The sequence below is a fragment of the Pan paniscus genome, chromosome 1 (genome assembly GCF_029289425.2).
Source record: "Pan paniscus chromosome 1, NHGRI_mPanPan1-v2.0_pri, whole genome shotgun sequence".
Taxonomy (NCBI): domain Eukaryota; kingdom Metazoa; phylum Chordata; class Mammalia; order Primates; family Hominidae; genus Pan; species Pan paniscus.
The window spans coordinates 92,796,089-92,817,699 of record NC_073249.2 but is presented as its reverse complement, the minus strand read 5'-3'; the positions used below and the strand labels follow the sequence as shown (position 1 = coordinate 92,817,699).

Here is a 21,611-nt window from a genome sequence, read left to right as displayed (position 1 = left end):
TCGCCATGTAGAAAGATAATCTAGAGATTCCAGAGAAAGGGTGGTGGGAAAGAGAAAGAGAGATCCCTGAAGAGCTCTAGCTGTTTCAAGCCCCAGCTGTTTGAGCCCTTCCAACAAAGGTGCCAGAGTGAAGAAGTCTCTGGAAGCCCAGCCCTGTCCCTATATGACTACAGCTGCATGAGAGACCTCATGTGAAAACAACTGCTTGGCTCAGCCCAATCAACCGCCAGAATTCTGAGCAAAATAAATGATTAGAATTACATTAAGCCCCTGTTTGGGAGCAATGGATAAACTGAACAATACTGATCTGTGCAAAGGCTCCAAGATCAGGACAAGCAAGTCACATCCAGGGGATGGGGAGCTGGCTTGTTAATTGGAGACTATAAGACATGAAGTAATGATATAATAATAATAGCTGACATTTATTGAATTCTTAACTACATCAGGTATTTTGCTAAGCACTTCACATGCATTATTTTTATTTAATCTTCAGAGGAATCTCATGAAAGAAATACTTTTTTTCTCATGTTCCAAAGGGAAAAACAGGCATAGAAAGGTTAAGTAACAGGAAACCTAGGTTGATTCAACATAAAAGTCATACCCCTAATTACCAGACTGGACTGCAACATGATGGTGAGTAGAGCCCTAAAAGAGTGACCAAATTACCAAAGATCAAATAATACTATATTTGAATCGATCTCAGAGATCAAATCCAACTTTCCCACTTTACAATTGATAAAACTGAGGCCAAGAGAGGTTAAATGACTTAGCTTAAAATTCTATTCATTCCTCAACAATAAAAGCACAAATAACCCCAATTTTTAAATGGGCAAAGGATTTGAGTAAACATTTCTCCAAAGAAAATATGCAAATAATCAACATAAAAAGATGCTTGGCATCTTTAAGCATTAAGGAAATGCAAATCAAACCACCGTGAGATACCACTTCACACCCACAATCCTAGCTATAATCAAAAAGAAAGTGTTGGTAAAGATATGGAGAAACTGGCTGGGCGTGGTGGCTCATGCCTGTAATCCCAGCACTTTGGCAGGCTGCAGTGGGTGGAGTGCTTGAGTCCAGGAGTTCGAGACCAGCTGGGTAAAATGGTAAAACCCCATCTCTACCAAAAATACAAAAAACTAGCCAGGCGTGGTGGCATGCACCTGTAGTCCCGGCTACTCAGGAGGCTAAGGTGGGATGGTCACCTGAGCTGGGGAGGTCAAGGCAGCAGTAAGTCAAGATTGTGCCATTGCACTCCAGCCTAGGCAACTGAAGTGAGACCCTGTCTCAAAAAAAAAAAAAAAGAAAGATATGAAAAAACTGGGCCCTCACAGATTGCTGGTGGAAATGTAAAATGGTGCAACCACTTTGGTGGTTTTTGTTGTTGTTGTTGTTGTTGTTTTTGAGACAGAGTCTTGCTCTGTTGCCCAGGCTAGAGTGCAATGGCGCAACCTCAGCTCACTACAACCTCCAGCTCCTGAGTTCAAGCAATTCTCCTGCCTCTCAGCCTCCTGAGTAGCTGGGACTACAGGCACCTACCACCATGCCCAGCTAATTTTTGTATTTTTAGTAGAGATGGGGTTTCACCATGTTGGTCAGGCTGGTCTTGAACTCCTGACCTCAGGTGATGCACCTGCCTCGGCCTCCCAAAGCACTGGGATTACAGGCGTGAGCCACCGCACCCGGCTGTGCAACCACTTTGGAAGGCAGTTTGGCAGTTCCCCAGAGTTCCCATATGATCAGCAATTCCCCTCCTAGGTATACACCCAAGAGAAATGAACACATATGTCCACACAAAAACCTGCACACAAATGTTAATAGCAGTATTATCCACAATAGCCAAAAAGTGGAAACAACCTAAATGTCCATGAACTGATAAATGGATAAACAAAAAGTAGTCTATCCATACAGTGGAATATTATTCAACCATAAAAAGAATGAAGTACTTATACACACTAAAACATGGTTAAATCCTTAAAATATCATGCTAAGTGAAGGAAGCCAGACACAACAAACCACATATTGTATTATTACATCTACATGAAATGTCCAGAATAGGCAAAACCATAGAGAAAAAAGTAGATTAGTGGTTTTCAGGGGTTAGGGGAAGGGGGCAATGGGGAGTGACTGCTAATGGGCCAAGGTTTCTCTGGGGGTGATTAAAATGTCCTAAAATTAGACAGTGATGATGGTTGCACAACTCTGTGAATATACTAAAAATCACTGAACTGTACACTCTAAAGCAGTAGATTTTATGGTATTGTATATCTCAATAAAGCTGTTAACTAAAAAAATTGTACCTATTTTTCAATAAAACTTTACTGAGCATCCATTTACTACACAGTCCCAGGCACCATAGTGTACACAAAGATAGGGCCCCTGAGTAGCTTAAAAGATGCTGCACTACTAAGTGGCAGAGTGCTGAGCCACTTTTGAGGAGATTGCATCTTTCCCAGCCTCACTGAAACATTACCAGCCCCAGCGTGCCACTCTCCCCACCATTAACCAATGAGGAGGCAAAGAAGAGGGACTTATCCTCTTCTTAGACAGTGAATGCAAACCTCAGGTCCTAAAGGGGCCATGGACAAGGAAATTGTATTGGGAAGAGACAGAAAAACTTGGGGTACTTGACTCCTGATTTACCTATCTCTTTCCTAGTCAGGCAAATTTCACTGTCTTTCACTACTGTCAGGCAAATCTGATGTCTGGCTCCCTTAAGAATTACACATTTTTACCATCAAGCCTTGACAGGGGTACAGGAAAAGAGGAACAGCACTAGGTTAGGGCTCAGTAGGCACAGAATAAAAAAAAAAATCCCAACTCCATTACTTCTTAGTTTCTGGACCTTAAGCAAGTTACTAAAGCCTCCCTGAGCATGCTTCCCTATCTATAAAATGGGAATGAAAATCCTTGCCCTGGACCACCTCAATGAGATAATGGACAAGACACTTTGCCAAATACATCTTGTAGTGCAGAAATACCAAGAAGCCTCATCATCACTGCACTCTTATCTGGGTCCTCAAGCTTCCATTCTTCTCTTCCCATGAATTATGCCCCCGCCCCCGCCCTGGCCCACTTTAAAAACTGATTTCTCTTCTTGACTCTAATCCCTCCTTTAATCCTGTCACATCTTTCCTCCTGCCTCTCCCACAGCAGTTATGAACCCAGGTCTTATAAAATTCATTTATATGATGGATCACAATAATAATAATTTTAAACACTTGCTTGTTGTCTCTCTTGCTCCAGCAGAGTGAAAGTTCCAGTGTATCCCCAGTGCCTGGAATGCTGTCTAACATTTAATATGTATTCAGTAAATGTGCTGAATGAATTTTAAAATTCCCATAGGCCACACCAACAAATGGGAAGGAGGATCTTAACAAGGGAGTGGTCTCTCCCCCCGTATCTTGCCCAGTTCTTTCTCAACCTGCCAGGCCTCAAGTTCAGGATTAGTAAAAGGATGTGTCTCCAGGCATGAGTTCCAGCAGAAGTGTAGCTATTAGCCCTGAACTAGGCTGAGCTAAGAGAACTAGGATTTCTTCTGGGTTTTCCATTACTTAATTAAATGATCCTAAGGCCTGAAGTGTTATTTAGGAAACCCTTTGGCACAAGAATTGCCAGGCCATGTCATGTACCTACCACTATCCTCGGACCCACACCTGCATCTCAGACTCAGAGCCATTGGTCTGGAGAACCTGGAGATGATGAGAAACGGCCCACTAATGCACAGGGCAAAAAGAAAAGCAGGAGAGGAGGAAGAGGCTTGAAGGTCAGGGGGCTCTCAGAAACCACAGTAGTGTGGTCCCTGAACCCAATTTCAAGGGGAGTGGCAAAGGCCCTAGAACAGAACCCCAGAACTGCATGGGATCCCTACTCCCACCCCTTGAGCAGAGAAGCCATAGTGGTGGTGTGGACTCCTGCAAGGGTAGAACAACCGATCACTCTGTGGAAGCATGTTCTGGAGCCCTAAGCTCTTTGAGTGCAGTAACCATGTGTTAAGAGCTCTAACAACATTCTAAGAGGCAACAATGACATTCCAAGGATCCTTACCACTGGAAAATTCAGAACCTGGGATCAGTTTGAGAAACCATTTTAGGAAATTTATTCTCTCACTTAATCCAAAACTGAATTATTGAAATTATATATATTTGATTTTGACATTTACTATAAGCTTTGACATTTCTCTTATGTATGACTCTTCTGGGCTTTAATTTTGAAATTACAAAAAATCCTGTAAGCCCACCATCCTTAAAGATCTCTAGTAGATAGGATTTATTTGCACCTATGTCAGAGGTAGACAGAAATGGGGTAAGCAAGGTTTCCCAGATGGGGAGCTTACGTTAAGCTTACAAAGTGACCAGTCTGCTCCAAGGTATTCACCAGCCACCGAAGCAATTCCCAGCAGAGCAGAGCCACTGACAAGTTTTGAAATAGACAGTGAACAAAAGTTCTGTTCTGAGAACATAAAAAGAGTTCCTTAAGAGCACAGATGTCATAAGGCAGTGGCTCTGGAAGCACAGAATGCCAGTATTGGCATCATCTGGGAAGTTGTAACAATGCAGATCCTCAGGCCCCAAACTCAGCTCAAACACACTGAGTCAGAACGTTTTGGGTGGGGCCCACAGACCTGTATTTTAACAAGCTCTCCAGCTGATTCTAAAGGATTCTAAAGATTGAGAACCTTTGACCTAGGGCAATACATCCCTACCTTGAAAAAATTAAAGTCCTACCTGACAGGACCAGGAGCGACATTTTTTTTTTCCTTTCTGACGAAACTTCATGAAAGAATTGACTAGACTATGTCCATCACCATTTCTTCACCTCCTATTCTCACTTGGACCCACTAGAAACTGGCTCCTTCCCTTGCTACTGCCCAGAAACCACGCACGGAGGCCATGAACATCCTCCCAGTTACTAAGTCCAGGCATTTCTCTGTCCTTTTCGTCCATGACCTCTTAGGAGAACTTGACATTGTTAATCACTCCCTCTCTTTACTTTGGAGGTTCCTCACTGCCCTGGTTGCTTCTGTCACTCCCTGCCAGTCTCTTCTGCACCTCCCTTTTAAATGTATGCCTCTCATCTTCCTTCACCTCCCTTTTAAATGTATGCCTCTCATCTTCCTTCACCTCCCTTTTAAATGTATGCCTCTCATCTTCCTTCACCTCCCTTTTAAATGTATGCCTCTCATCTTCCTTCACCTCCCTTTTAAATGTATGCCTCTCAGGGTTCTGTGCATAGCCCTTTGCTCTCTCTACACCCTGCCCCTGGACAGTCTTATGCTTCTGCTGCTCCGTCTAGGTGTTGATGACCTGCTAATGTGATTCTCTATCCCCTCCTGACCTCCAGCCCAAGCTCCAGTTGTCTGCTGAACATCTTTCCTTGGATCTCCCACAGGCACTTCAAACACAACATATCCAAAGGGATGCTGACTCCTCTCCTCCTCTCTCCCTCAACCATCTTATGTTCTTCCTCCAGAGTTCCTTTTTTTTATTGAATAGTACTATGCAGTAGCCCAAGACAAGGGTAAGGGTATCATCCTTGCCCCACACTCTCCTTCATGCCTCCGCATACCCCCATATAATCAACTTCGTAACCTCTGATCTCTCATTTTTCTCCCTCTCTGAAGTCACTTCCGTAGCAGAGACCACATTCATCTCTTGTCAAGGTTACTACAAAGGTCTCCTAACCCATCTTCCCTCTCTCTACTCTTTCACTTGTTTAATCCCATGTCTGCACTGTAGCCATGGTGATCTTGCTTTTGTGAAAGCATATCTGATCATGTCACCCTCTATTTAAAATCTCACAATGATCTTCCACTGCCCTCAGGATCAAGTCCAAAACCTCTAAGAGCATTACACGGTCCTCAGGCCTTGGCTCCTACTCATTTTCCTTTTCTCCAGTTTCATTTAATTAATGGTTCTATGGTCTCACTACAGATCACAGCCACTTGCAATTCTCACAACACCATGCTCTTTCTTGCTTGAGGCTTCTGTACCTGCTGTTCCCTCTGCCTAGACTTTCCCTTACTCCAGCCTAGCTTTTATTTTTTGGCCTCAATGTAAAGGTCCTTTCCTCCACCAGGAAATCTTCTTCAGGTGTCTCTCCCAGTGCTTCAACTGTTATCACAGGAGTAAGTTTGGGTGCTATCATACTTACTTCTGTCTCCCTCCACAAAACCAATAGGTCCTTAAGGGCAAGGTATGCAGCATATTCTGGTTGAATCCTTGATGCCTAGCACTACGATAAGTGAAGATTTGTTAAACAGATCAAGCTTCTTATTTGAGGGATGGCATGAATGTTTCCCAAACCTGAAACCCTGTTCCTGTGAAGACACTGAAATCCTAGTGGTATTTTTCCCCTCTCCCTGGGGCTCTGAAGGGAAGAGGGTCTGTGGTTCTAGCTGCACACAAGGTCCCATTCACATAGCTATTTACTACACTCTCTCCAGCCACCTCCCCCCAGAACAACAGTGGCCTTTCTCTGCAGCAGCAGTCTCTTGGGGGGAAGTTTCTGAAGGCCCTGCTCTGGGAAATGAATGGGGCCAGCCTGGGGCAGGCGGGACAATGGCAGGGTAGGCCTTGTGCCCAACAGACTCCTGCAGGGAAAGGCAGCCCGGAAATCAAGCGGCCATGGGGAAATCCCCAGAACTCTGAGAGGCTGAAGGCAGGCAACCCCAACAAGGCTGCTCTGTCCCTGCAAGAAATACCAAGTACCAAAGACCTAGCACCCAATGAGAACGAGAGGAATTCTGGTCTTAGTTCCTGGCAGGAGTGTTTAGAGCTTGCTTTCTTAAAATCCCTTGGTTAGGCATGGAATGAATCAGCAGTGTCAAGAATGAGCTGTGTTCGAGTCAGGAAAGAGCACATAGGGAGTATACCGTGTCTAAAGAGAACTAAGCTGGGCCAAAGAAGACAACCCAGAACAATGAGGAGACACTGCTCTTGAACCCTTAGAACAGGATAAAACACAAGAACCATATAAAAGAACCAACATAACAGTCTACCACGTGCTAGATATTCTGCTAGAACTTTTACACAAATTATTTTATACAAGCAAATAAGATAAAGTTGAATTGCTGTATGTATGTGCAAAAGGAATGCTGAATAATATAAAGGTGTAGGGTTTGGTGATATTAACCAGCAAAGACTTCCTTGAAGGAAATAAGAGTAATGGAGTTGGGAGAAGACAGACAACACTGATATAAAGGTGTGCAAAGAGGGATGTGGGCCCAGGAATGAGGCTGGTCTACCCGAAGCAGGGCAACAGGGTACAGTAATGAGACCTACGATTATTGAGATGTGGGCTAAACTGAAGAAAGAAGTCATGAATCCCAAGCTGGGGAGCTTGGGCTAGAAAGGAAAGACATTGTGGGTTTCTAGCAAAGGATCTGCTTTGGGATGAGCGCTTAGGCCCCTCATTTTTTACTGTCCTGTGTTTGTTCACTATGGTCCCACAGCCATGCCTGTCTGTCCTTAGTTGAGAATCAGCACAGGACTGACGGTAATTCAAGCATGGGTATTCTAGTGGCAGCTGAGGAGAGTTTAGGACAATCTGGGGTCCCTGCCAAACCAAATGCCCTAACAACACTCACCGTATGTTTGGCACCATGGAATTCACAAAATGCTTTTTTTTTTTTCTTTTTTGAGATGGAGTTTCGCTCTTGTTGCCCAGGCTGGAGAGCAATGGCGCAATCTCCGCTCACCGCAACCTCTGCCTCCCGGGTTCAAGCCATTCTCCTGCCTCAGCCTCCCGAGTAGCTGGGATTACAGGCACGCACCACCACGTGCGGCTAATTTTGTATTTTTAGTAGAGACGGGGTTTCTCCATGTTGGTCAGGCTGGTACAAATTATCCTGATCACATAGCTAGTTAGTCACTCAGCTGGGGCTCACTTAAAGTCCTATATTCTCTACATTAGTCAACTAGAATGATTTCCACATAGATGGCCTTCCAGCCCCAGAGTTTGGGTGGCTATGTGGGAATATACATATATATAGGAATATATATATATATATAGGAATATATATATATAGGAATATATATATATAGGAATATATATATAGGAATATATATATAGGAATATATATATATAGGAATATATATATAGGAATATATATATAGGAATATATATATAGGAATATATATATATAGGCATATATATAGGAATATATATATATAGGCATATATATAGGCATATATATATAGGCATATATATATAGGAATATATATATAGGAATATATATATAGGAATATACATATAGGAATATACATATATAGGAATATACATATAGGAATATACATATAGGAATATACATATAGGAATATACATATAGGAATATATATAGGAATATATATATAGGAATATATATATATAGGAATATATATATAGGAATATATATATATAGGAATATATATATAGGAATATATATATAGGAATATATATATAGGAATATATATATATAGGAATATATATATAGGAATATATATATAGGAATATATATATAGGAATATATATATAGGAATATATATATAGGAATATATATAGGAATATATATATAGGAATATATATATAGGAATATATATAGGAATATATATACAGGAATATATATACAGGAATATATATAGAGGAATATATATATAGAGGAATATATATATAGGAATATATATATAGGAATATATATAGGAATATATATATAGGAATATATATAGGAATATATATATAGGAATATATATATAGGAATATATATATAGGAATATATATATAGGAATATATATATAGGAATATATATATAGGAATATATATATAGGAATATATAGGAATATATATAGGAATATATATATAGGAATATATATAGGAATATATATATAGGAATATATATATAGGAATATATATATAGGAATATATATATAGGAATATATATATAGGAATATATATATAGAGGAATATATATATAGAGGAATATATATAGAGGAATATATATATAGAGGAATATATATATAGGAATATATATATAGGAATATATATATAGGAATATATATATAGAGGAATATATATATAGAGGAATATATATATAGGAATATATATATAGAGGAATATATATAGGAATATATATATAGGAATATATATATACAGGAATATATATATAGGAATATATATACAGGAATATATATATGTATATATATAGGAATATATATGTATATATATAGGAATATATATATAATCTATATATAGGAATATATATATGAATCTATATATAGGAATATATATGTGAATCTATATAGGAATATATATATGAATATATAGGAATATATATATGAAAAAATATATATGAATACATATATGAATATATATATGAATACATATATGAATATATATATGAATATATATATATATGGCTGATTAATCAGGATCCATCAAATACATGCTAATCTCCTCAAACCATGACCCAACTTCCTAAGGGATCTCCCAGAACTGACTACTCACTTTTTTTTGTTTGTTTTTTGTTTTTTTTGAGGCAGAGTCTTGCTCTGTCACCCAGGCTGGAGTGCAGGGGTGCGATCTCAGGTCCCTGCAACCTCTGTCTCCCGGGTTCAAGTGATTCTCCTGCTTCAGCCTCCCAAGTAGCTGGGACTACAGGCGTGCACCAACACATCAGGCTAATTTTTGTATCTTTAGTAGAGACGGGGTTTCACCATGTTGGCCAGGCTGGTCTCAAACGCCTCACCTCAGGTAATCCACCCACCTCGGCCTCCCAAAGTGCTGGGATTACAGGCGTGAGCCACCACACCCAGCCTCCTGCTTCTCTTAAAAAGCTGTATTGAAGAGCTCTAAAACTATTTGGTAGAAATGGCCTAACCTAAGGGTCTAAGGAAGGTTAAGTATCCACTGTATTCAGTAAATTGCTAGGTATCAATGGCAGACAAAATGACTTCTACTGAAGATCCTAGTCTATCAATAGCACTACCCTTCTCCTAGTCCACCAGTCTCATAAATTTGGGAATAAAATTTGATTCAGGGCAGTGCACGGTGGCTTACACCTGTAATCCCAGCACTGTGGGAGGTGGAGGCGGGCGGATCACCTGAGATCAGGAGTTTGAGACTAGCCAGGCCAACATGGTGAAACCCCGTCTCTACTAAAAAATATAAAAACTTAGCCAGGCATGGGGTCGGGCACCTGTAATCCCAGCTACTCAGGAGGCTGAGGCATGAGAATTGCTTGAACCTGGGAGGCAGGGGTTGCAGTGAGCCAAGATCGTGCCATGGCACTGTAGCCTGGGTAACAAGAGCGAAACTCTGTCTCAAAATAAATAAATAAATAAATAAATTTGATTCAGTCTTAAAATACTGGTTAATTCTGCTACCAAAACGTCTTGGGAATCCTGCCACTCCTCTTTGTCCCCACCATAACCATTCTGATTCAGAAGCTCATCATCTTTTCCTAAGATTGCGACAAAAACTCCTAGGCTTCCTAACCCCAAGCTCTCTTCTGCTGTATATATTAATATCAGAATTCTCTCTTTAAACACTATGTTTATCACCATATAATACATAAACCTTCCCCGGCTCCCTTTCTACTACCACATAAAGTCTGAATCCCTTCATTCTCCCTACCCTACCCATCTTATCAATCTAATTTCTCTCTGCTCTACAATAATCTTAACACTTGGAGACCACACCATGTTGGTGCCACCCCAGACAGAACCTTGCTCGTGTTGCTCCTCTAGTCTGAAATGGCCTCTTCTCTTTCTTCGACCTGAATAATTCCTAACTACTCTGCCTTTGACTATTCTTATTAGCACCAACCTTGCGCTCTTCTCTAAATGTACCTTTTGGTGTACATAACGATTCAGCAATTATGTACCATCTTTTTATTTTGTGTTGTTTTGTTAATAACATTTCCCAACAAGAATTTAGGCTTGAGGCCATGCACGGTGGCTCATGCCTGTAATCCCAGCACTTTGGGAGGCTGAAGTGGGCGGTTTACTTGAGGTCAGGAGTTCGAGACCAGTCTGGCCAACATGGTGAAACCCCATCTCTACTAAAAATACAAAAAGTATACCGGGTGTGGTGGCAGGTGTCTGTAATCCCAACTACTTGGGAGGCTGAGGCAGAGAATCGCTTGAACCCAGGAGGTGGAGGTTGCAGTGAGCCGAGATCACGCCACTGCACTCCAGCCTGGGTGACAGAGCAAGACTGTCTCAAAAAAAAAAAAAAAAAAAAAAGAATGTAAGCTCTATGTTCTCCTGTACTATCTCTCAGAACACTGAGAACTGCACTGAGCCATCTGATAAATATTTCAAGTCCAACCAACCAACTGTCAAGCGCCACAGATCACAGGTCATCACCAGGAGGGCTGCTAGATTGGTTCCCTACATGATTTGAGGCCAGGCTGTGACTGATGACTACAGATCCCATCACACCATTTTGTAGTGGCTGCTCCCAAATACTGGAGAGAAAGGAGCAGGGTCTGGAAAGCAAGACTCTGAAATTACTTCACTCTAACTTTTTAAAGCCCCTTTCTCACATATTCATGTCTTAGTTTGCTATTCTTTAAAATGAGGAGGAAAATCTTAAGGAAGTCAACAATGGTAATAGAGGGATACTAGTGACTTTAAGGCCTATGCTGAAATCACAATAGAAAGACAATAAAATGGTTTTAAATTGTGGCAGAGGAAGTTTCGTATCCAAAGGAATTTCTAATTGTTGAACTAATGGAACCATCCTCCAGAGATCACTGAAAATGGGAGAGGCCTTCAACCTGTCTTTACTAGGTTAAGAGACACCCTATTTGGAGTCAAGAGTAAAGGGCAAGAGGATCCCTTGATGTCCTGCCAGATTTTTGTGATTTTTCCCTGAAATCTGTCCAATTGTTTTAGTACAATAAATTGGGGTATTCTTCCAGACCTTAAGAACACCTTCCAGGCCTGGCGTGGTGGCTTGCACCCATAATCCTGGGACTTTGGGAGGCCGAGGTGGGCAGATTGCTTGAGTTCAGGAGTTTGAGACCACTCTGGGCAACATGGTGAACCTCATATCTACAAAAATTAGCCAGGTGTGGTGGCACATGCCTGTAATGCCAGCTACTCAGGAGGCTGAAGTGGGAGGACCACCTGAGCCTGGGGAGGTCAAGGCTGCAGTGAGCCATGATCATGCCACTGCACTCCAGCCTGGGCGACAGAGTGAGACCCTGTCCCAAAAAACAAAAAACAAAACCACCTTCCAAATCCTATTCCAATTCTATTAGGGGCCATGGATTTCTCAGTTCCTCCCCATGTTTCCATGTCCCTGTACTTCCATCTTCTCTCCCATTTGATCAGGCAGCTTTGTTCTCTGTTCTTTTCAAGCTTTCATTTTCACTGATTTTCAGGAAAGCCAGATAATGATTTCTGAAAAACCATTTGGCCCACTGAAAGGACACAAAGCATTCTGGTTTCAGAGGCTCAAAGAACGTAATAGCTAAAAGGAATCAAATCTTAGAGGCTGGCTAGCCTAATTCCCTCATTTTTCCAGATAAGCAAACTGAGGTCGAGGGCAGGTAAGCACCTTTGCAAGGTCATTCACCCAGCTGCTAACAAAGCTGGCTCCATCATCCACGTCTACTAACTCAGATGTTGTGTTCTTTCCTCAGAACTCCAAACCTCCTTTCACAAAAGATCTAACATGACTTTTTATGAAGTTATACTTTTTTCTTTTTGAGACCAGGATCAGCAACTTCTTCAGTACGGTTTACCCCATGGGGCAAAGGAGTGATCTTGCATGCCACTAGCAGGTGTATGCTTGGGTCTTTTATCAATATAGTGATTGACAAAAGAAGGAACACCACAATCCACAGCAAAGAGTTTCCAAGCCACGTGATATATCTTTGAGTTAAGCTTAAAAAATAATAAACCAATAAAAATGAATTTTTAAAGGCAATGCCACTATCAAGAGGTGAAACAGATTCAGTCAATATAGATTAAAATAACTCCTCTTACGTTTATAGAACTCAACAGTTAACAAAGCCTTTTCACAAACATCAGATTATCAGAACTTCAAAACAGCAAGAAACACTATACAAACTAGAGTTTCTAAACTCCATTCCACAGAGGCTGTGAGCTTCCAGAACTCCTTTACCTTTATACTAACTAGGAGATTAGCTATGTGCTGTTCACAAAATCTTTTTATTTTTGATGAACTCGTATTGTCATTTAATTTTTCTTATTTCTTGTCTATTAAAAAAGCTAAACAAATACATTAATAAAAGGGCACTCTTTCAGAAATGTTTTTGCGTATCTGAAGTTAAGCTTAGTCTGCTCCTTCTCATAATGGTGATTAATTGCCAAATGTTTCAGCTGCAAATCCATTGTGTCTCTCATCTCACACCCCTAGATGGGAACAAGGGTACATTTTGGAAAAGACTCAGCATTTCCGGGACTTACCATACGTAGCTCTGGATCCCTGTCTCCATTCTGGGAGGCCAACCTTCTAATCTAGGTAGAAACTCAGCTAAATGTCTGGGGACTTCTTGGTCCCAGGGGTCAATAAAGACCAGAAGCCAAGGTGCGAAGAGACCCCTGACAGAGAACAGTTGCTGGGTCTGGATTTATTTTGAATTAGGAAAGTCATACGCTTTTAAGACAAGGAATGGCTGGAGATCACAGAACAAATCCTTTCTATCCCCATCACTAACAGACATTTAAGGTGAGCCAAGGTAGATGAAGTCTCTCTCATTCATCAGAGTTCCTGGGAAGGAGATTCAGTAACCCTTCTCTTCTCACATTCTTCTAGTACCCTATCTATTGGAAAAATACTCCTTCCTCCTGACCCCATGCACTTCTACCACAATAAAGCCAGTTCACTCTGCTTAAATTCTTCAAAATGATATAAAGACTTCAGTCACCTTGTTTTGTTTTGGGATACTTAGCTCAGAAAGTTGTGCACGAAGCTAAATGAAATCTGTGAATTTACCATCTATAATTTATATAGAGTTTACAGTTTAGAAAACAATTTGAAATACATTATCTCGTTTGATTTGCTCCTTTCAATAGGCTTGTGAGAGAGATGAAACAAACATTATAATCCTCAAATGACACACCATATAAAAATGTTTGAGAACTGGATTGTACTTTATAGAAATGAACTACTACTGCTTTACATGAGGAAGCCAGAGGAGGCATGTGACTTCCCCAAGGTCACATAGTTAAGGGGAAAGCCAGGACTCAAACCACAAACTCTTGGCTTAAAGTACTTTGGTTTGATCCTCACATGAACTAACTTTGGGCAGAGGAAAGATGTTTCATGGATGCAAACCCCTAACCCTCCTGTCCGTCTCAAAAACATTTGCCATGGGGGAACCAGGCTAACGGATATAGATGGCTTAGCAAAACTCATGACCACTCCTGTAAAAATAATTCAGTATCATTATCTCTGTTTGCAATAGCAAACACATTTTTAGAAACTCTTGAAAGGAATATATATTAATGGGCAGTAAGTTGCCCATGGACAAAAACTGAAAGGGACATGAACAGCTACACTTTAGCCCATCTTTCAGTAACAACTGATTAACACTGAAAGATAAAGAATAGTTGCAAATACTTTATGCTTTCTATGGACCCAGGAGTCACTCTTGAACAGGGTGCTACAGGAGATGAAAGACTGCCAAGTAAATATTCCAAAGTTTTCTTACTCTCAGCTACAATCTCTTTCCAAATACATAGTCCTTTATTATGTCATTTATTTTCTAGAAAATACACATTACCTAGGAAACCTTCTCTAATTGACCTTATTTGACTACATTTGAAATTAACACGTGAATGTTGAAACAACCTGCAATGAAATAATTTGTACTTGCTGATCTGTTCATTCACTCTAACATTCATTTGTCAAACATTTCTTGAGTACTCACCTCATGCAAGACACTAAGCTAGGCACACAGGATTTCATACAGGCAAACCAAACTGTCCCTGCTTGTGAGGGGCTTACAGTCTGGTGTTGCTTTATGAGGTCTTCAAGAGTCTTACATGTTTCCCAGTCCCCCAGTTGCATGCTCTCTCTGTGAGCAAGTACTGTACACCTTAATTTTCTAAAACTCTCTTATAGCACCTTACACTAGGTTCTCTACACAGCAAACTGATAAACTGAAAGAATACTAGACTCCATAATCCGCAGCGTATTATTCCTTTCAGTGTGATTTAAATCTGTAAATTATTTAAAATCCATAGAGTCTTGAGGCTGATGTTGCCCAAAGTTACAATTGAATAAGCCTACAGTTAAGGGAGTAAGATTCAGTGCAGCTAGCTGGGGATGTCTGAAGGGGATCTGAGTCCTACCACTCTTAATGGGGAAGAGAATCAGGCAGGGTGGAGGTGAGGAATACCCTTACCCTGCAAAGCTGCACTATCTTACAAGAGAAAATAGTGCTTTAACTATAGGACTTACAGGTATGAGCCCCAAGACTGAACCCCCAAGGTAGGAGCCCCAAGACAGAAAAGTAGAAGGGAAGACCTTGACTGCTGACGGGCACTTTACCCTACTACCAAAGAGAAAGGAGAAAACGGTGCCCCACACATTCTACAGGACCAGTATAGAAGCCTAGTTAGACATGATGGGGCGATGAAAGAGCCACAGATTCAGACTCAGAAGACCTGTGTTTGAGTCTTTGAGTCCAGATTCTGCCACTAGCCAGGCAAGATGGCACTGGGCAAGCCAGGCAGCCTGAGCCTCAGTTTCCCCTTCTGTGAAACATGAATAATAACCTCTGATGCTTTTGTCTACCTCACACAGAACCACTGTGAGATTCAAATGAGATATGTTCTACGAAAGCACTTAGGAAACTGTAATGTGCTGGGCAAATCCTGAGATTTTTATCTATGAGGATATCCAAACCCCCAGGAGTGTCTCACATCAACCCAGGAAGGCTCACCGCCTCCTCCTTCTTGCACGCCCCCAAAACTTGGGTTCCCATCTTCTCAAATCCCTGCATTTACCAGAAAGAGTTCACCATCCAAATCTTAAAAAGGCAAGTGCACTAATTCTCAAACTCCAAGAGGATGAAAAGGGAAGAAGGGCAGCCATGTAAACCATTCCAATTCCTCACCTTGACACACCTCAGTTCTCCCTTTCCAAGGGTCAAACTGCAGAGAGGCCAACAGAAAGGAGGAAGGAGGTCTGAACTGGCCGTATATCCTTTGTGGCTGTCTGCCTCCTCTTCTCCACTGCCAAGTCAGTTCCCATCTAGGGACTGCTGAACTAATCTAAATGGGACTCTGAGGCAATACAGAGATTAGTGCTTGGGAGAGAGAGATTATATGCATTTTAGGCCACATTCCACAACCAAAAGGAAATTATTAGCATGGATAACCGAAGGTAGACTGGGCATGGAGGGAGCAATTGCTCCCTTGCAAATATTCTTCCCTATCTCTCCAATAATATTTTTTTCCAGGACCAGTCCTTTCATTTGCTTGTTCAGTCCTTCAACCACCCATCTATCCAGTTAGGATGTGTGCAGTGCCCACAAAACACACCCCCCACAGCAAGGTTCTCATGGGGAGAAGCGTTGAGGAGGGGTAGGGGAGGGAAGGAAAAGGCAGACACCTTACAAAGTTGTACCAATCATTTGGAGGTAAGAATTGCAACCACACAGTAACATTACCAGTGATAGAGGTGGCTGGGCAGACTCTTGGGGGAAGGGGTGTCATGTGTTCAGACTCTGAGGGCCAGTGCTGCTGCCCAGCAGGCCTACGAGCCCAAAACAATTTCTTCTGGCTCCAGGCAGAGGGAAGGCCCATTTTGCAGAGTCAAGCTTATTAAGAACAGCTTGGAAGATTAAACCTAGAGCATCAGCCGGTTGGCAGGTCTCAATTCAAACTCTAAGCTTGGAGGAGAGGAAATTCTAATGTGATCTATGCATTTTGGGACCATGTCAGCTACTGGTAAAAATCCAGACTTGCATGGGTGCAAAGGATGTTTCTGTCCCATCATTCAGGCCAAGAACATCCTCTTCATTTCTAGAAATGGGATCCACCCCGTCACCAAGCCCCACCATTCCATACCAACCAGCCTGGTGGAGGCCCATGCCTCTGCCAGGGCCCTTCTCCCAGCAGCTCCAACACCTAAAGCCAGTCCCCCTAGTGCACCCCTAGGAGCTCACAAGACTGGCTTGCCCCCACCTCAGACTAGCAAGTTGGGTGGACTCAAATTCAGCCTCTACCCTGGCAAAAGTCAAAAGCCACTGGAAGCACATCCTCCTCCTTTCCCTCTCCTGGCTTCACTGTTTATTGCTTATATTCAAAAGACGCTGAATCAAGAGCTATGTTTTTGCACATAACCACATAGGCTGACGGTCCCCAGAGACTAATGCTCCTAGCCCACCAATTCCCATAGCCCACCCAGACCCCTATTTTCAACCATTTATTAAAATGCAACACCACCCCTCCCAGTCTTTCCTTTAGTCAATGTTGAAAAATCAAATTATTAGCAAACCTACCTGTCTATACTCTGGGGTAACCTTACACTCATGGTTTCTCGGTGTCTCCACGGTTCCAGAATCCTGTAGCTTTGGTGTCTTGATCAGGATTGAATCGCTTGCAATTTTTGAGCAAGGTGAGAGGAGGGCCTCCCAACTTGAAGATAGAATCCTTTCTCCTCCAGCTCTCAGGACCCTGGTAACTGATGCTCCACTCTACTTCTACCAGTGAACATGATTTCCTTTCTCAGCCCCTCTTCCCCTCCCCCGCTTTAAAAAAAAAGAAAAGAAAAGAAAAAAGAAAAAAAAAGGAAAAGAGGGAAAACTACGACCTTCTCAGAAACCAAAAAACCAGCCACGAATCTCTTCAAGGTTAGCACTATGGGCTAAAAAAAATGAATCACAGAAAAATGTGCCTTCAAAATATCACTGTTAACTGCAAAGTACAGATAAAACCATCCTTTAAATCCAGTTTTCTCAGCTGTCCTTCTGTTGGCAAGAGACCCTCTAGCTCAAAGGGGGAAAGTAATTTTCCAGTCTCCAATGCTTAATATGACAACAGCAAATATCTTTGAGGAAAGGAAAAAAAAAAGGATTAATAAATCCGAAATGGCACTTGGAAAAATTCTTTCAGCTGATTTGTACAGTAAAATAATAAATAAAACCATACAATAGTATGTACACAACAGCACTCCTTCCAAGTCCAGTGCAACCCTGGAAACCAAAATTTATGGACTTCCTTAAAAAAAAAAAGCTTTTACATTAAATGTTTTGAAATTCTTAAATGAGCCAATTGCACCAAAAAAATAAAATAAAATAAAAATCAAAGAACACCTGAAATGCAATGCTTTTTACCTTTAAGATGGTAGTAATGATAACAAACCAGAGATAATCTCTGAAAATATTCTCTCCTTTTCTTTTTCCTTTAAACTTGCAGGTTCCTCCACCTACCCCAGCCTGATTCTCAGACCCAGCCTACGTTCGGCCTTTTTCTGAAAGACAATTTCCTGAGTTAGTTCTGCTGTTGGGCTCCTCCACATCCAGGCTCCGAAATTTTCTCTTGCCTCAGCCTCCATGAAACGGAGATTTCGCTTCCTCCCGTTCCCCCTTCTCTCTCCCTCTCTCTCGCCCGGCCAGAAAGACGGCTCCCTTATTATTCGTTCGGATTATTATTGTGGATTTGAGTTCGAGGTGGGTTTTTCTTCCACACCAGACTCCTGGAAAATCCGATCGCCTGTCTCCTCTCGGCCTCTCCTTGCCTCCCTTTCCGCCCCTCGCCTAATCTCGCAGGCAGGAGCCCGCAGTGCCTCGCGCAGGACGCCCGGCCGGGCCTCCGGCTCCCGGCGCCGCTCGCCCCGCGCCCGACCGCCGTGTTCCGGCCTTCGCGGCCGCTCGGGACGCCAGGCTCGGCGCACAGGGAAGGCTGCGGCGGCTGCGGCAGGCCGGCACGAGCGGGCGTCCGACTGCCGGCGTCGCGGCCGCGCTCGCCTCCTTCCGGGCCCCTTCCCCCTCGGTTCGCCGCTCGCTCGGGCGCAGGCCCGGCCGGCCGCCCCCCTTCCCTCCCTCCTTCCCTGCGAGCCTTTCTCCTTCCCTCGCTCCCGCGGGGCGGGGCCGCAGGCTCCTCCTCCTCGCTGCGCTGCCGGCCGCCCCCCGGCCTTTCCCCTCACGCCGCGGCGGCCGGGGGCGGGGGCGGGAAGCTGACCGCCTTTCCCTGCCTCGGTTCCCGCGGCCGCGACTCCCGCCGACCGGCCCGCCCCTGTCCCGGCCTCCCTGCGCGCCCTGCCCCCCACAACCCTTTGCCGTCGCTCCTCGGCCGGTCCCCTCTGCGGCCCCTCAGTCGCCGGCCCTGCCCCTTGGCGCGGCCTAGCGGGTCCCCGTCTCAGCCGGATCCCCGGCCCGGCCCGCGGGCGACCCCGGCCCTGACCCCGCCAGGCACCGCGCGCCGTCCCCGCCGCCGCCGCCCCCGCCGCCGCCGCCGCCGCCGCCGCCGCCACCGCCACCGCCACCGCCACCGCCACCCCTGCCGCCTTTTCGCCGCTTTTCATCGGCTGCTTTTCCCCCTTTTATTGACTTCTGCTCGGGAGCCGACCTTTGTTTCCTACCCCCTGCCCGCCCAGCCACCGTGCCCGCGCCCCGTGCCCCTGCCCACGGGTGCAGGTTTACCTCTTTGCGTCCACCGGCATTACCCCGGCGCCCGCAGCTGCGGCTCACCCTCTCTCCACCTCTCTTCTGATCTTATTTTTCAAACATTTGTTGCGGCCTCCTTCGTGGTGTCAGTTCTTTTAACTGTTTCCTCCCGTTTCTGTGGTCCTTCCCACTTCTAATACCACCGACTTAGGGGGAAGACCCTTCGCTGTTTCCTCTCGGGTTGGGTTGGGCATCTTAATAGCAGGCTGTGTAAAGTGTCTTTGAACTCTATGGAAGAGCCTTTCCAGAGCAATTCTATTTTCATAACCCCCTCTCATAGAATCACAGTTTCTAAATCTTTACAAGTAACGTGACATTTGTCAGAAGGTGCCGAGCGTTATGATTAAAAATCATTAAGGCCGAGGCGGGGCCTGAGGTCAGGAGTTCGAGACCATCCTGGGCCAACATGGTGAAACCCCCCTCTCTACTAAAAATACAAAACTAGCCGTACGTGGTGGCGCGTGCCTGTAATCCCAGCTACTCGGTAGGCTAGGGCACGAGAATCTCTTGAACCCGGGAGGCGGAGCTTGCAGTGAGCCGAGATTGCGCCACTGCACTCCAGTCTGGGCAACAGTGCGAGACTCCGTCTCAAAAAACTAATAATAATAAAAATTTTTTTAAAAAATTATCAAAATAAAAAAACTCTCACTAGGATTGGGGAGTGGACTTTGCCTTCTTGCCTAGGTAAATGCCATTGTAAAATACTCTGCAGGCAGTGGGGTGTTTGCATAAGTTCTCTCCTTTCACACTACCTGGATTGTTCTGGGAGGGGGTGGATATGAATATGTAAATTATCTATACACATTCGTGAGCTCTGGAGTGACCTCACCAGTGTTAGAAGTGGTAGATATGCAAATTGCAAGAGGAAAAAGAAACGAATAAGCATCAGTTGAAGACCTACTATGAACCAGGAACTTTCCCTTTAATGTATATCAGGTATAGGTTGGCAAATAAAAGAACCTGCTTCCTTCACCCTGTCTCCACCAACCCCTAGGCCAGAACTCCCCAAAACAGGTGATCTGCCCAGCATTTGAAGCACAGTCTAGATTGTTGCTGACTTAATTGTGTCTTTCTTTCCCATACTACCCGCAAAAATGATGCTCTCAAATGTGGACACTGCTCTGTGGTGACAGACCACTGGTTGCCACACATTTTAAAATAATGTTTTCTTGGCCAGGTGCGGTGGCTCACGCCTGTAATCCCAGCACTTTGGGAGACCAAGGCGAGTGGATCACCTCAAGTCAGAAGTTCGAGACCAGCCTGGCCAACATGGTGAAACCCCGTCTCTACTAAAAATACAAAAAATTAGCTGGGTATGGTGGGGAGCGCCTGTAATCCTAGCTACTCCGGAGGTTGAGGCAGGAGAATCGCTTGAACCCGGGAGGCAGAGGTTGCAATCAGCCAAGATTGCGCCACTGCACGCCAGCCTGGGTGACAAGAGCGAAACTCCGTCTCAAAATGATAATAATAATGATAATGTGTTCTTAATATATGTAATATTTTTAAAGCAAGTATTTACATATATTTTATTACATATCTTATACAACATTGCCTAGTGTAGAAATATTAAAAGGTTGAAATTTAAAAATGAACATTTTTTAAATCATGCTTTTTGGTGAAAGTTAATTGCTGTCATAACTGGAAAAGATGCTTGCCAAAGATAGGTAGATTCAAACAGAAGAAGTATGCCCTTGATTGCATTTATTAAATCATGATACTTATTTTCCAATCCCATTCATCAACAATGCAAAGACTTCTAATTGAAATTCAACTAGTAAATTTATATCTTAAGTCAATCCTTCTTGAATGATTGGAAGGTGTTACATTTGTATATTCTTAACAAATGGGTTCCAGCCATTAAGAAATTTCATTTAACTTTAAAAAATAGGTTTTCAAATTCTGTTTCCTAATTTTTCAGTGTGCAAAGGTTTTGATAGGTGAAACCATTGTTTTTGGTAATTAAAAAAATCACAATATTGGAACC

At 43.1% G+C, this 21,611-nt stretch overlaps 1 protein-coding gene across 32 annotated transcripts in view; it reads right to left on the bottom strand.

Moving 5' to 3' along the window:
* The window catches only part of ARHGEF11 (Rho guanine nucleotide exchange factor 11), a 112,534-nt gene extending 92,423 nt beyond the window's left edge, over positions 1-20,111 (bottom strand). For 25 of the 32 annotated variants that reach the window (XM_034937878.3, XM_034937949.3, XM_034937879.3 and 22 more), the window contains exon 1: positions 17,462-18,359. In XM_034937878.3, the coding sequence (XP_034793769.3) occupies positions 17,462-17,493 (32 nt within the window). In that variant the 5' untranslated portion in view covers positions 17,494-18,359. Of the gene's footprint in view, positions 1-17,461; positions 18,360-19,603 lie in introns of those variants that run through there. The other 7 variants (XM_034937934.3, XM_063604438.1, XM_063604453.1 and 4 more) reach the window with 3 other exon arrangements.
* Between the last annotated feature and the right edge of the window lie 1,500 nt (positions 20,112-21,611).